At 33.4% G+C, this 15,911-nt stretch overlaps 1 protein-coding gene and 1 long non-coding RNA gene across 4 annotated transcripts; one reads left to right on the top strand and one right to left on the bottom strand.

Moving 5' to 3' along the window:
• Window positions 1–2,121: 2,121 nt before the first annotated feature.
• On the top strand, window positions 2,122–5,423 carry LOC104907284 (uncharacterized). The gene is made up of 3 exons (XR_791994.4): window positions 2,122–2,776; window positions 4,644–4,749; window positions 5,104–5,423. It is a non-coding gene; the product is annotated as an uncharacterized LOC104907284 (long non-coding RNA).
• A 532-nt stretch (window positions 5,424–5,955) lies between these two features.
• LOC104907283 (uncharacterized) lies at window positions 5,956–14,205 on the bottom strand. Of its 3 annotated transcripts, none has more exons than XM_010696195.4 (8): window positions 13,996–14,203; window positions 12,228–12,533; window positions 11,904–11,989; window positions 10,893–11,039; window positions 9,223–9,325; window positions 7,188–7,300; window positions 6,614–6,738; window positions 5,956–6,240 (listed from the first exon to the last, which is right to left on the bottom strand). In XM_010696195.4, the coding sequence occupies exons 2-7, from the start codon at window positions 12,445–12,447 to the stop codon at window positions 6,649–6,651; spliced, it is 759 nt and encodes a 252-aa protein (XP_010694497.1). In that variant the 5' UTR covers window positions 12,448–12,533; window positions 13,996–14,203; the 3' UTR covers window positions 5,956–6,240; window positions 6,614–6,648. The 3 variants fall into 3 exon arrangements, with proteins under 3 accessions (XP_010694497.1, XP_010694498.1, XP_048490122.1); XM_010696196.4 differs by having other exon boundaries at window positions 5,956–6,168; XM_048634165.2 differs by lacking the exon at window positions 5,956–6,240 and having other exon boundaries at window positions 6,406–6,738; window positions 11,904–11,983; window positions 13,996–14,205.
• Between the last annotated feature and the right edge of the window lie 1,706 nt (window positions 14,206–15,911).

The raw sequence follows: 15,911 nt of genomic DNA, 5'->3' as shown, positions 1-15,911 counted from the left end.
GGGCATCTTACTACATGTAATCCACGTACAAAAAAAGATTTAGCAATTGCATAGTGTAAAGTTCGATCCCTTGACTTTAAGTTTATATACTCTGTCCGTACCGATTACTAGCAACAATTGAATATATTACCTCTCACAAATAATACCAAATGTTGCTAGTAATTCGTTACGGAGGGAGTATTAAAGTTTTAACCACTAGATCAAAATGATATTTAGTTGTCATTTCAAAGTATAATATTAATAAATGAAATTTTCCTTGCCCAAATGTCCGGATCTAATAACTATTTAAGTATTAATGGGCGTAAAAATAAAAATATTACAATAATTACCACGATAATAACCAATAACCATCATCAGCAACATGCTACTAGCCTACGACTCTATATCGCTAATTTCCTGTGTTGCTAACTTGCTATCATTGACCCTCAAAAAAAAAATTGCTATCGTTGACTTGCAAAGACAACAAGTCTTCCTCAAAAAAGAAATAAATTATCTCACCCTCAATATAAAAATTCCCCATACATATAGTCCCTCCTACTTTAAATCAAGTTAAATTAAATCAACTCTAGTCATACTAAACTTCAAAATACAAAATAAAAAATTTACAACTATAGACTATTCAACTTTGTGCTATGCTTACTTGAGATTTAGGAGTACAATTTAGACAATCTCATCACTCCCAATTAAGTTATCTCTGAAAAATTAATAATTAATATAATTTTAATTTTGTATATCCCATATTAATCGATACACTTTCTAAAAAGATATATTCCCATCAATTATATATAATGTATGGAAAGCCCCAACAAATAACAATGAAACATCACCCCTACAGGCCACGGTACACCGCTATTTCAAAAACTTCAACCCTCTCCCGCCTTCCCTCCAATTCTACTAATTATAATATATATATATATATATATATATATATATATATATATATATATATATATATATATATATATATATATATATATATATATATTATATATATATATATATATACACTCAAATATCAATAGTATAACAAAAAAAAACTCAAATAAATCTCCTAAAACTTTGTGTCAATCAAAATATATCGACTAATGTGAAACAGAGAAAATACAATAAAAAAAATTATGAAACAAGAACCCAAAAGGGGAAAAAAAATTATCCCATAGAAATACGATTCTATAATCTATCATGGAAGAGGTTAGATTGCCATCTCATTGTTGGAGTACATTTTCATAAGTTTAAGTACCAAAGTAAATATAAATTAATACGAAATCATTACAAAATTGGTACCAAAATAGTCGTTGTAAAACTAAAACAAAAGTGACTCTTATATTGTCTTATCATCAAAGTTATACTTTATTACCAATTTGATTTCGCTTTGATATCAAGTATCAACTCACACTTTAATCCTTGATTACTTCCAAAACCCAACCTATAAAATTACTAAAATACGCCACGGTGAAACACAGAGACATTTATTTTGATAAAAAAAACTCAAATGGATCCGGTGCACACTAATTAGTGTGCACCGGGTTGATAAGATATTAACTTCATATAGTGAATTCTACAGAGATATAGTGAACTTATATACAATATAATATATTTCATCAACGGAAAAGATAATGTGAAATTATATGCAATATAATAGAGGAATTAATTAAAATGTTTTAACATACAGGAAGATCTAAGTTGCATAGTATATATCATGACACGTGTTCTAACATATGGAATGATTTAGTTTCTCCATGATATAATGAGTGCCTGAATGATATAGTAAGTTTCTGCTTGATATAGTGTGTGTTTGAATGATATAGTGAGTTTCTGTATGATATAGTGAGTGTGTTTGAATGATATAGTGTGAGTCTGAATGATATAGTGTGAGTCTGAATGATATAGTGGGTTTTCGCATAATATAGTGGATTGTCAGTAATGATATGTTGTTTTGCCTGGTGCATACTAATGTTAACGTGAACCGGGTCCACACAAGTCAGATTTACTCAAACTTATAAAATTACTCTTCTACCCTTATAGTTATTGGAGTCCATTTTGTACGCCAACCATGAAAATTGAAATGCCAAAACCAACCTCTCCCGGTAGAGTGCTAGGCTCCTCCCAACTTCCCCCCCACCAGCTCATCCACGTTCCCCATCAAAATCCTCTCTTTCTTTCTCTCTCTTTCTCACTTTCTCTCTCTCTCTCTCTCTCTCTCTCTCTCTCCTCTTTCTAAACTCTATATATATCTCCATCATCCAATCCATTCAACTTTATCTCCTTCTAATTCCTCTTTTATTTCTCTCTCTCTCTCTCCTTCATCTTCCTTCTTCCTTGGTGGGTGGGGTTAGCTTCTTGTTTCCGCACAAGAATCAAATCCCCATCCATCTATTCAACAAATCAAACATTATGGCTCGATCTCTCTCTCAATTACGCACTCACCTCTCCATTCTCTCTAATACTCACTCATCCGCCACCCGTCTCGTTAACTTACGACACCGTTCAAATTCGCCGGAGATTTTATTCTCCGGCGATATTCCGGCGGAAGAGATTGAGAAGGTGGCGATTAAGAATTTAGAAGAAGCGATTCATAAGATAATTGTTAAAAAATCGGAACCTGATTGGATCCCTTTTGTTCCTGGCGCTTCTTATTGGGTCCCACCTAAGAGTAAGTCTCAAGGGCTGGCCCACGTTGTTGGCAAATTGGCGGGTAATAAGAGGGTGGATAAGTCTTTTTCTCTCTCCTCTAATCGTAATCGTGGTTGGCCTTCTTCTGCTCATTTTTTTAAAGGTTTCTTCTTCTTTATCCTATCACTGTTTTTATTATTTTATGAGTTTGTTATTTGTATATATAGGGAATATATTCTTTGTAGATTTAGTGAATTTTGTTGATGATATAATATGCAATCGTAATGATTGTGTTACATGTAAATTGTAATAGTAAGGTACTTGACTCACCTGCTAATATAATAGCCAAATGCTAACAGCTGGACTAGGATGGGATAAGAAATCAATAATTATATATTATTTTAAAGGGAAATTTTCATAAAATTACTTTTTATAATTAATTTTTTTCAAAAAAAAAACTACCTTCTAAAAATTTTCTTCAAGAAAAAATCTTATATAACAAATTTGTTTCAATATACTACTCTCTCCGTCCCAAAATATAGTTCTTATTTTCATATTTAGTTTTCTGTAATTTGTTTAGAAAAATCGTGTCTCATCATTTATTTTCTTCTTGAAATTTGTTTTTTCCTTTGTTCATTCAACCAAAATGTTACAATTAATGCTCTTTCACCAATTATTCGCCACTCTCTCTTTTAAAATCTTTTCCCATACAACATTTATTTAAATAAACAAAAAATCTTTACTATCTCTCTTAGATTCTACTTGCATAAATTTCCGTGAAAAAAGGAAAATGGGAACTATATTTTGAGACGGAAGGAGTACTATTTTATTATAAATGGGGTTTAATCACTAATAATTGAATCACTATTAAATATAAACGTAACATAGTAGTATATTGAAATGATGAATATGCTATAGAAGGTAGTTTATGTGAAAGAAAATTTTTAAAAGACAGTTTTTTTAAAAAAAAGTTGGTTACAAAAGGTAGTTTTTTGAAATTTTTTGTATTCAAAATGACTTTTGTGTTAAATTTATGTTTTTTTTAGCATCCAGGCTCGTTATAGGATCAAATATAATATAATAGTGTCTCTGCTAATACAATACTACGGTGGACCCGCCAAAGGATTCCCAAGGCACATTCTTTTTCATGTTTGTCAATATACATTTGGTATCAGTAAAAATAATAAAGTTTGATTTTTATGATGTATATCGCGTGACTCTGTTTTTTCTTATCGACTGGAAAAATTTCAGAATTGGGAAATCCTCTTGGGATGGAGAGAGTATATTATGCTCTTTTGGTGTAGCAATAATAATTGTGTTTAATGCTATTTTGGATGTTTGGAGAAAGTTGTCGCAATCTCACAAGTTTTTCAATAGTTATAATTGTGGTTGGATTCTTTAACATACCCTTACGTAAGTTGAATAGTGAAAAGAATATGGAAGGTATTTTGGTGAAGTTCATATGGCAAATCCTTAATTTTGAGGGGTTTGGACAATGTCACGATCATGTTTGGTACTTAAATAAGCAAACCTTTTTGAAATTTTAGAGTTTTGGGGATTGGCGACTTTGGCGAAGAGGAGAATGCTTGAAATCGAGTCGAGTTCGAAGTACAAATAGTCAAATAGATATGGTAAAAATCCTAGATGCATGTTATATTAACACGGTCTTTTCTATTGATAAGGTGTGGCTCCCTCGAGGACTGCTGCCTATATCATAACTGATAACTCATATGGACATTTTTTGTTTGTATGAAGTATTAAAACTAAAATATATCCCGTCTTAATACAGCTAATAGATTATAGTGATAATTTGGATTTTGTATTACATTTGTGCTTTAATATACTACATTGGTTGTTGGATATACAACCGAAAAATGTTGATGATCAAAAATATGTTTGTATCGGATTTTGAACTAGCCATTTTAGATAAGAGATTTAACAAAAAGATGGTCCTTTTTAGTTTGGTTGTGAGCTTTATTTTGTTGAATCTAGGCACATGAATGACTAATAAAAGGACAAACCAAATGCAGGGGCATCCCATTCTCCATTGGAGGGAGAGACAATATTTAAGCACACATCAAAGTCTGAGGAAGAGGAAGGGTAAATCTGCTCTCTTGACAGAAAATTGTACCCAAGGTTAGTCAAGAGCCACCACACTCATACATCATGTTATGAATGTTCCAACTGACTACTGTATATATTGTATATTTTGTGTATTGTTTTCTTGGTGGATTGTGCACTTTGGTGAAGCATAAAAGGCTAGGATAGATTACTTAAAAGCACTGTTTAAAATCAATGAGTTTGTTTAATTGTTTAATCCCTTTATATCTCCCTTTCCTCCACATTTTGCCTCAGTCCACCATTGTTTCGCGTCACTTGCTTATGTTGGATGATAGGAAAACCCCTTGGCGAAACATGTAACCTATGATTTTCCATATTTAAATGATTCGTAGAGGAATCATGAAAATTGAATTTCAAATGAAATTGCAGGCTCCCACCAGTTGTTAATTATTTGTGGAAAGGTGGAGATGTATCAGCGATCGAGAGTTTCGATACATTGTTGCTTTGTTGAAAGAAGGTGACGAGGATGCAGCCTGATTGCTCGGAGGCGAAAACCACAGGGACACAGGATTATTTCAAGGTGAAATCAACCAGCATTTACACTGACAGAAAAAGTTATTTGTAGTTCTTTGTAAAATATTGAATAGATTTGTTTGTAACTATAATATCATCCTTGAACAAGAGGTGCCAAATGCTCAATTGTTCCTGTGTTGTAAATGAGTAATGAATTGTATTCGTTGTCTGAAGAATTGTGTTGTGTTGTGTTGTGATGCATCACTGCGTCGAATGGAAGCATTTGATTCTGTGCCTTGCATTGTGAATCTTTCCTCTCTTTACAAAGTTCGCTGTGAATTCGACCTTCTGATTTATATCTTTCAAGTGAAGGGAGAGAATTACCATTCAGTGGATCATACAAGAATTATAACCTAATTTTCCATTTTCGCTCCACTAACAGTATCACACAGGGATAGGACAAGATCAATTATGTAGTATTTCTGATTGCATCAAACTTCTGTAACACATCATATTATTTTTGGTGAATAACACAGCATATTATAGTATCATATATTCTCATCATACAAATTGCCAAGGGGCTCATAAGCAATCTGCTCAGGATAAATCCAGTCACATTTGGTTCTTGTTTAAGCCCCAGTCGAAAAATTACACAGCTTCTGAACAAATGCACTAGACTGGTGCCAAATAAAAGCCATTAAAATTCAATTTATAAATTCACCTCTATGATTGCATAAGATTGAGTTATTCAACCACAACAAGGACATGTAACGATGATTGACGAAGACCAAAACCTAATGGAACCTGAATGCCTATAAACTTTACAATAATTTAGAGTTTTACAACTTGTAATTATCACATAAAAAAAGGGATGTATTTGAGTATATATGCACCTCTATATATGCTACACAACAATTGAACACGCCGGGTCCAATATCATGTCTCGGATATTACATAGACAGCCAAGGCCTGAGTCCAGACCTGAAATAGATTTTGAAGTGAGGGATGACCCAGATTGCAGAGAAGCTATCATTTTACAGACTGCAGAGCTGCCTGTATCCAAGCAATCGAATCTCACTTCTCATATATGCAACTTCCTTAGATCACAGAAGTAACTAGTAGTAATTTTGCCAACATGAAACCTCATTTAACTCCAAAAACCCAAACCTTTGTATCCCCCCAACCACCACCAAGAAAAATAAAAGATTAAGAAAGGAGTGCACAAGGCTATCAGTATTATAAAATTGTTCTACTCGACTAACAATAAACACCAACGCAGCAACATAAAAATTTAAACTTTGAACTTCCCATCTGCTTATGCAGCTACCAGCAGGCACAATGCAGATATTGAGAATTCCTACCAAATACAGTTGAAGACACCGACACCGACACCGCCAAATATATATTTCAAAAGATAACAGCACACCTGCTAAAATGCCACGGGAAGCCTATATGTGAATTTCAGTAAAGGCCCAACATCCTCAGCTCTGATATGTGGCTAGGATCAAGTTCAGGAACGTCTTTACTCTCATGGTCTTCCACTATGTACTCCTGCACAAAATTAAAATGTAAAATTCAGTGCATGCAAGTAATGCAACAGGGACCTAAGTAAAGCTTTTCAACTTTTAGTCACTCACACAGAAAGACCCAAAAAAAAGAAGGAAACAACATTATAGAAGCTTTGAACTATGATATGAACTTATGAAGTGCAATGTATCTTCTTAACAAATGGGAGTGTCATCAAACAGAGCAGCAAATGTACATTCTATAGTGATCTAGATCAGATGCATTAAATAAAATGCAATAGTATGGTAATTCATTTACTTTTAGGATATTTAAGATATAGACATCAGAAATCCATCTCAAGAACAACATACTCCTAATTAACATAAGATAAGCTCATAAGCATGGCAACCAACTAGAAGACGCAATGACATGGTTCAAATGTTCCAAAAAATTAGATTAACAAATATTCTGCCCTGAAATGAATCAGTTACCACCTTAGTCAGTTCTTGCTTTGCAAGAACGTGATAGTGGCGCTCATTGATCCTCTGTCCACATATAATCGCTATGAAGAAACCATAGAGCAAGCCAACGAGTATAATTGCCAAAACTGCATATTGAAGCCAAAATGAAACGTCAAGCACTTCACTAAAAAAATTTGAACATATGAACTCGTGACATTTACAGCTAGATCAAAACTAATTGCTTTACAAAGAAAAAAAGTAGGCGATAGAAAAAAAAACTTGGACGGTTGTAGCAAAGTTTGTCCAACTCAGTGACTAAGCAAGACCAAACCACTCCACAACAGATATGCAAATAGAAGGGCCTAGTGCATACATGCAATTTCATAGGTACATGCAATTTCATAGGTTTGATATTTGCTTATTTCCTGTTAGTCATCAGTCTCATGCTATACTTGGATGGATGATAATGCTTTCAGTTATACTTATTCTTTTACACATTTTCACATATACTATAAAAAACAATTAAATCGTTAGCAAAATTAAATCATTATTCATAAGTGGCACTGTGATATGATCTCGTAAATTTGAAGGATACAAATAGAAGTACTTCTGTAATGCTTGTGGAGTATTAGTGCTCTTCTAACTTTCTTTTTGTAAAGGTTGTATATGATAAATGGATCTTATTGCAAAGCATATTTCAAGCTATGTTTAATGATAGGAAGATTACAAACTCCGAACTGTGTAACAAAAGCTATACTTAGTTTATATATTATAATCATCATCAAATGTCCTACATATATAAAATCTAACTTTCTCTTATCTTAGACTTCATACTCCTTGTGTCCCATAACTCCCATTTAACCGCAACATATGTCTATATATCAACACATCAAAAGAAATTTAACAATATCATATATTCTAACATTTGTAGTAAAAAATGTGGTCAAAGTGGGTAACAAAAATAGCGTAGAAGTCTAATTGTTATGATTAGATTGAGAAGCCAGAAGTATATCTACTTTGTTATTCTATAAGCAATGGTTATACTTACGTTCATGTCTCTCTGTGCTCCCAAAACTTCCTCCTTGTTTTTTTATATATACTTCCTCTGTTCTAGAATAAATTAAACATAGGGGGGAGGCATAGGGATTAAGGAGAGGAGAGAGATAGAGAGAAATAAAAAGAGGGACCCATGTCATGAAGAGAGAGATAGAGAGAAGTAAATGCCAAATAAAGTCACATTTTCATTTATTTTGAAATGGCCTAAAATGATAAGTGTTTCATTTATTTTAGAACAGAGGAAGTATATAAGAGTAGTTTACCAAGGCACAGAAATATTAGAACATGAATCAAGGTGTTATTCTTCCATAAGAAGATACAATATTTCGAGGAATCAACGGAGAGGGCCTTAATTTTTTTGATGGTAAATTATAAAAGATGACAATGCCAAAATCACAATTTGTGAGATCATAGCTTAGTTGCAAGTCAAATCCATCTTCATATACCTACACAAATAAAAAGACATTCGCAAGTAGAACGTAGACCAGCAGGTCCCTTTTTGAAACATTTTCTAAACAAATTGCGAAAAAATCCATCATGGAGAAAGGAAAATTTATAAAAGCTTACATAAGCCAAATAGTAAGAGATATTGATGAGCTCAGGGATACATTATGTCTACGTTTCCCGTTCCATAACCAACAAGCATTCAGCATTATACTACTAGATATTAGCAGGTGATCACCTCTGTCACGAGGTCACACAGCACCAGATCAATATGCTATATAATTTGGGGATGATACAACTTAGTTCCATATGCTATATGCAGGTGCATCAACTCGGAGCCAGTGGCGGATGCATGTTGATGGAAGTGGGGTCAATTGGGGAAAAATAATATGAGAAAAAACCTAATTTATATTGTATAAATGTAGATAAAAGTGTTAATTAGTATTAGAAGAGACCTCACTCAACACTGTTTCGGATACTTATTTCGGGTACTTATGAATTATGATTAGTGACCCTGTAGCATATAATTTGTAGATCCGCCACTGATCGGAGCATAACAGAGACTTACCAGCCATTATATAAAATCCATATGGGTGTTCTTGATAACCGAACATTTCACGTAGCTCTTCACCATAAAATTTGTATACCAGCACACCTAACATGGCCACAATCTGTGGAAACAGCATTTTTAGAAACTTCCTGAATACCAAAACAAACAAGTTGTCCTCACTACAGAAGTAATATATATATATATAATACATACAGCACAAACACATGTATAGTTTATTATTTTCCGGCCAGATGGATGTAACTTTGCAGCCCAGGACTTACATGCTCTATAAGATATCCACTAAATACTTTTAAAGTAGGTAAGCTAAATAGTTAGCATCAAAACAAGAAAAAGCAGTGCCACCAAAGAACACAGGAGCCTTTGAAAGGAAAATTACATGCAAATAGATGTTGGTAAGTCCAAAAGTTTGGATAGTAGCAAACCGATGGCCGGCAAATCATTAGGCAGCTCTTCATTTCCTTTTAGTACACCCTATCCTTGAAGGCCACTATTAGTTATTGACCTACATCCTCTGAGATGGAACTGAAAGTCCAAATTTTTGGCCATCTGTAAAGAGACAGTTCTCATAGAGCGACTTCCATTGTACAGAAAAACCATGAAGCTATATGCAGCTTGAATAGAAAGATCATTATATCTTAAGTTTCACCGTCTAGCGTCTATAATTATTCTATTAAGAAATGATAACAATTTGTATAAGGTAATTCCCTTCTATAAGCATTCTACAAAGAAAGAAGACAAAAACCACGGTCCTCAAAGTGCAATTATCAGCTTTTTCAGCATTAGCTGTAGAGGGCTAGACTAGTAGGAAATTGGTAATAGAGTCAAAACTTAACTTTAGAGGTCCATATGTATAAGAACTTGTCACCTATCCTCTTATGGTAAACAATTATATTTTTTTGAGGAATTCAGGCATACTCATCACAACTAAGAAGAGTTATATCTCATCAATTTATATAAAACCTCCACACACATACACCCCCCCCCCCCCTTCTTCCTCCGAGGGGAAAGGTAATAATTATCAAAACCCAACAACTTAAAGGATCTGTCTGAACAAGAACCCAAAAGAAAGGGAGGAGAGCACGAAAAAGAAAAAAGTCATATACTCAAACAACTCTTCAATTGGTAATTTTTTATTGACTCCCCACCCCCCAAAAAAAGAAAGGTACTAGAATCAGTTTCGGCTAAGAATCAACTTAGCTTGGACAGATTATAGTGCTATTAGGAGAAATTAAGGGAAGAAGATGAACTTGATTAAATTAATAACTGAAAATATAGCAAAGCGTAAAGATATTCAAGCTTTCGAGAGGCTTGATTCTTCTCCCAATTGAACTTCTAAAAGCTCACCCAAATTCTCATCTATTTTCAACATGCTTTTCACAATCTTTGTGGCTCTATATTTATACTACTTTCCTAACAAACAATCCAACTTATTCCCCAAGTAAACTTAAGAGAGAATTTCTAAAATACCCTCCACCCTACAATATTAGTTCTTAGCACTTCCTCTTGAAACTCAGCCAAAATCTGAAACAGACAAGAAATTCAGACTGATAAATTATTTTGTATGTCCTTTATATGTTTAGGTGCTTTACAGCACATCCATCAGCGGAAAGAAAATAAGAAAGAATAGGTACTTTGCAGAATATCAGGTCAATGTCATGTCACTATACCAGCTGAACAACAATGAATATGAATGCGTGGTCTCTGGCAACAAGGAACTGAAATTTCATTCTCAACCACCAGCGATCAGATGGAACATTTGCTCGCAATAAGAACCTTGCCCGGCATTCTGTACAATGAGCAAAAGCAAAGCCTTCCTGTGAACATGGCAGCGATATCTATTCAGTTAGTCCTAAAAACAATTTATTATTCTAGAAAGATACAGAAAAATGATTCATCATAAAGGTGACTAATATATGGAAACTCCTTATACTGGTAACCTACTTGTCTTAACAATTGAATGTTAAGATATGATTGCTTGTAGATGCCAGAAGTAAACAGAAACAAAACAGATAACGGCAAAACAGCCAACAGAGAAAGGTAAGTAACGGTGCGTTTTCTTCGCTTGAGTTATGGGAGATAAGAACAAGATTTTATTCTAATTCTCATCTCACTATGAAGTTTCACAAACTAGTAGACACAAGTACAGGTGTCTTTTTCTCCATCATGACTTGCTGCAATATAATCTTAGTGCCTTAAATTTCCTAAGAACATCAGATAATACAGGTGGCTTGTAATTCGACCAAAGATTAGATAATGAATTCAGACCCTTTGACAAGTAATTCGACCAAAGATTAGATAATGTTAGACCCTTTGACAAGTAACTATTGAGATATGAGACAAGATGGTGGGAATGGGGAAAAACACACGAGCAGCTTGTTAGATCATAAATTCAAAAGATCCATCATAGCTTGTGGGTGGATATACCCATTGAAAACTTTCCAAATGTTAACTGCCATGACCATGAAGATCTTCAACAAATCTGTGAAAACTCGATTACCACTTCAACAGTGCTACATCAATAAATTCCTGATTCAGGGTTGGTTAATAATAATATACTTTTTGCGACAACCATATGTTTCATTGATGACTATAAGGAATGACAAAATCATAGTTGTATGTGTATTACACTTTTATTTAATTTGATCTCAAGAAATGAGATCATGGCATCAAGCATTTACCTTTGTGGACCTCCAATTGTCAAGACATGATCTGTGGACATACTTTTGAGTGCCTTTGCAATGACAAGGAGCGATTAAATCTTCTCCTGACACCAAATAACAACTCAATTAATTCCTAACATCAAACACGTCAAAAGATCTCCTGACATAATCAAATAAGAGATAACGGAGATACTACAACTGCAAAAGAACGCGACCACGGGAACAGGGTCTTCAATATGTAAGGAAAAACAGATGGCGGGCTATATATGTGATAGGCAAGAGCATGATCAGAGGCAGGAGAAAGGACAGATAAAATATATAATTCCACAGGTTCTAAAAGACCTTCATTGTCAAGGCATATCCGGCATTGGGCTTGTTCTGAGTTCACTAAGCTGCAGCTTTCGTCAGCATCAACATCTGTCACTGTCCTAGTATCCCCATCAACAGTTCTAATTTCAAAAAGAGTAGCTTCTGTAGATTCTTCAACTATCTGGGACTGTGACAAGATGGGCTCTGTTTCCGAATTATCTTCTCCATGACTGCCATTCGATGCTAATTGCATTGCAGAGAATATAGAATCAAGGTGCACAAATCATCCCTTAATTTGGAAATCTTCCTAATCATTTCAATTTTCAATGATGGAAAGACCTGAAACAATAGAAAGCAACAGCGTAAAACACAATTCATATACAATCCTGTAAAAAATGCAAAATAGTCAATTTCCGAGACAATAGTCAAGTTCTGACAGCATAACTGTGTTCATCAACTCAAATGTACACAATACAATAACAAAAATCCGGCATATATTTCACTGACGTGTCCAAACTTACCCCTCAATAATCAAAAAGCATTTATTCAAATGTATAAAGTCCAAGCTCGTAATCCTCCGGCATGCAAATTTCAATCAAAATCACAATGATTATAAACATTTTTATTAGCTTTAGGAGAATTGTCTCATGCCAGCTTATTGAAATTACTACCTTTCAGAATCTTTATAAATTTAACTAACTTTATGTTTGAGAAGCTCTAGAATCACTACGTGCTCATGAATTCCACCCCAAAATCTGTCATTCATGGCCCACTTTCATGTTCTTTTTCATTTTGCCCTCAATTCTCCCTCTTCCAACTTTGAACGGTCATTATTTCAACAAGTCAACATAAGATTGATAGCATAAACCAATTGTTCATTCATTTTATACAGCTGTTTACATGATTGATCAACAGCTACTTGCATTCCCCAACAGTAATTTGGCAAATAAGAAATTGGACTTGTTTGGTATATAGAGGACTGGGGACATGAAAGAATACAACCCGTTTTAGAGGATTGGCTAGTCAAAATTGTCTAATATTAGTATTTAGTAAATAAAGGATTGGAAAAGCTATTCTGACCCAAATCTCTGATTTTGAAAAGGCGGATGGGAGGAGCTTTTTGGTGTGAGAGGATTGAGAATATTGAAATGAAATAACAATTATGCTAAAATACAATCAATTGTTAGCTATTTACCAAAAACTTTTTGATACAAACAGCTAATATGATCATCTAATTAAACTCACTAATACAATCACCTAGTCAAACCCACTAATACAATCAGCTAACACCTATATCCGCTAATTGTCAAACATGGCTAATACCTATTGATTTCTTGAACAATTTCACGTATCATGACAATTACTATGTGCAAGATTAGACTCAAACATCATTTTGGTTTCTAAATAAAATATCTCGTTTTAAAGTTCAATTAAGCTACCAATTTAGCTTAGACTGCTTAGTTCAGCATATAATTTCTGAAGGAGACTACAATTAGATATCCAACGATCAAAACACGAAAATCTCGAACTAAAAAGGCAAAAATCCGCAACCTTTAACCTAAGTTTTAATATTCAAAAGAAATTCACCAGATCAAATTAAACACAACAGAAAATGCGGATCATAAATCAGCTTCACCAGTGCAGGAAATTAAAAAATAAAATCTACGTAATCAATGTAATCAGTTTCAAGATCTCATCAAATGAAAACCACGCAAATTCGCGAGAACAAATTCACCTATAACCAGAAATTTGAAGAACTTACACGGAAATTTATTCTATTTCTGTTATAAAAGAAAACTACCTGATTGATTCCGCCATTGTCGCAACTCGGAGTTCTCGACAATGAAGTGCGTGTTTTTTTTTTTGGAGTTCGTGAGAAAAAAAGAAACGAAAATGGCGGCTATTAATTAAAGTGATAGTGTGAATGTCTGAATGAGAAAAGTTGAGCCACCAAGAGCTGAGGAGATATTGGTCTCGACAGAGAGATGGAATGTGGAGGACTTTTGTCTTAACAAATTCGTGTTTTTAGATTATTCACCATATATTCTTTAGGAAAAATTGACACAAACGATCCAATTATGACCGGTCTACTTAAAATAATTCGAATTTTGGGTTATTATGTAATACTTTAAATTATTTATTTGGGATATTTTTTCAAAATAATCTTAATTTTTATTTTTCTTGCCTTAAATAATTCCTTTTTGGGTATTTTATATATAGGATAATTAAAAGTTTAGAGTATTTTGATAATGTACTCCTAATAGTATGGATTATTCTACATTTGAGCGAAACGGTGATAGTTTGAATTATTCTTATCAATTTTTCCTATTCTTTATATATTTCTAAAATTTACTGTATACCCCTAATTTTTCAAAATGCATCGTATTGTCCTTACTGTCAACCACATTTTAGTGCTTAGTTGCTTTTTTGTTGGGGCGAAACTTAATTCGTTATGATATCCTTATAAAACTATACACAATACATCTTTATTTTCATACTTCTAAAGGTTATTATAACGGTTAATTTATCATTTTAAAAGCTAGTTGTTCAATTTTGTTCATAAGTATACAAACAAATTTCCAGAACTTATCAGCCTTCCTTTTGTGATTATTTTTCCTCTGTTTGTGACTTTACACTTGAAAAGATCCACGTTGTCTTATAAATGTGCATGTACAAGGGTCTCATATAAATTATAGATTTTGTGTTGTGTGAGAAATTTTGCAAGATAAGAGCTTGAGAAAATATTCAATCCACAAAAGGAGGCTTCATTATTTTATAGATGTGATGCATATGAGAGTCATATGATACACACAAAATTTTGAGATTGTGGATTTTAGTTCGCCTAATAGAATTAGGTTGCACAATTTCTCTCACACATATGCAATGTAGATTTGAGACTCTTATATGTGCAAGTTTATAGGGTGATGAGATCGTTTTCTAGTATGAACTCATGACCAAAAGAAAATAAATCACATAAGAGGACAAGAAGTTGTGGAGTTTTATGAGGCGTGTTGCATTTTATGTACATAGATACAACAAAAAGGTAACAACTGATATTCAAAATGTGAAATTAGCCGTTATAATGTCGTTTGATTGATACATAAAAATAAGGTATTTTGTGTATTAAGTTATAATATATGGGGCATATGATTATTAATTAAGTTTCGCATTGTTGAAAAACAAACATAACATGTTGAGTTGGTGGTGAGGACAATTCAATGTATTTGGGGAAAAAAAAACTTAGCGGGCTTTTTTGTGAATTTTGAAAACGTACATGGTGAATTTTCTAAAATCTAGAGTATTTGGTTAAATGTTCCATAATTGAATTAATCATAATTACCAAATGCAATTTAAAAAAAATGAACATTACCAAATATTTCCTTCATTATTTTTTAATTGTAACTTTTTCCTTATTTGCAAGTTTTATAGTAATTGCAACTTTTTTATTTGGAAATATATTATCTCTATCTTTCTCCTATCAACGAATATCAATTTTCATAACTTTTTATTTCTCTCATATTCACATAAAAATGTGTCTAGCTAGATGATGTTGCAATAACAATGGTGGGTGACGTGACCCACCATCCCTCCTTGAAAATGAAGCTCCTACAAAAAAGAATTATAACCATTGTACACCATGGCCATTGGAAAAGTACAATGCCATCACCCATGTCCCATCGGCAACCGAAATACTGGAGCGCACCATCTATAGTACCG

This window comes from Beta vulgaris, chromosome 7, assembly GCF_026745355.1.
Source record: "Beta vulgaris subsp. vulgaris cultivar EL10 chromosome 7, EL10.2, whole genome shotgun sequence".
Taxonomy (NCBI): Eukaryota; Viridiplantae; Streptophyta; class Magnoliopsida; order Caryophyllales; family Amaranthaceae; genus Beta; species Beta vulgaris.
The sequence above is the reverse complement of the archived record's forward strand: the minus strand, read 5'-3'. Positions and strand labels throughout refer to the sequence as shown.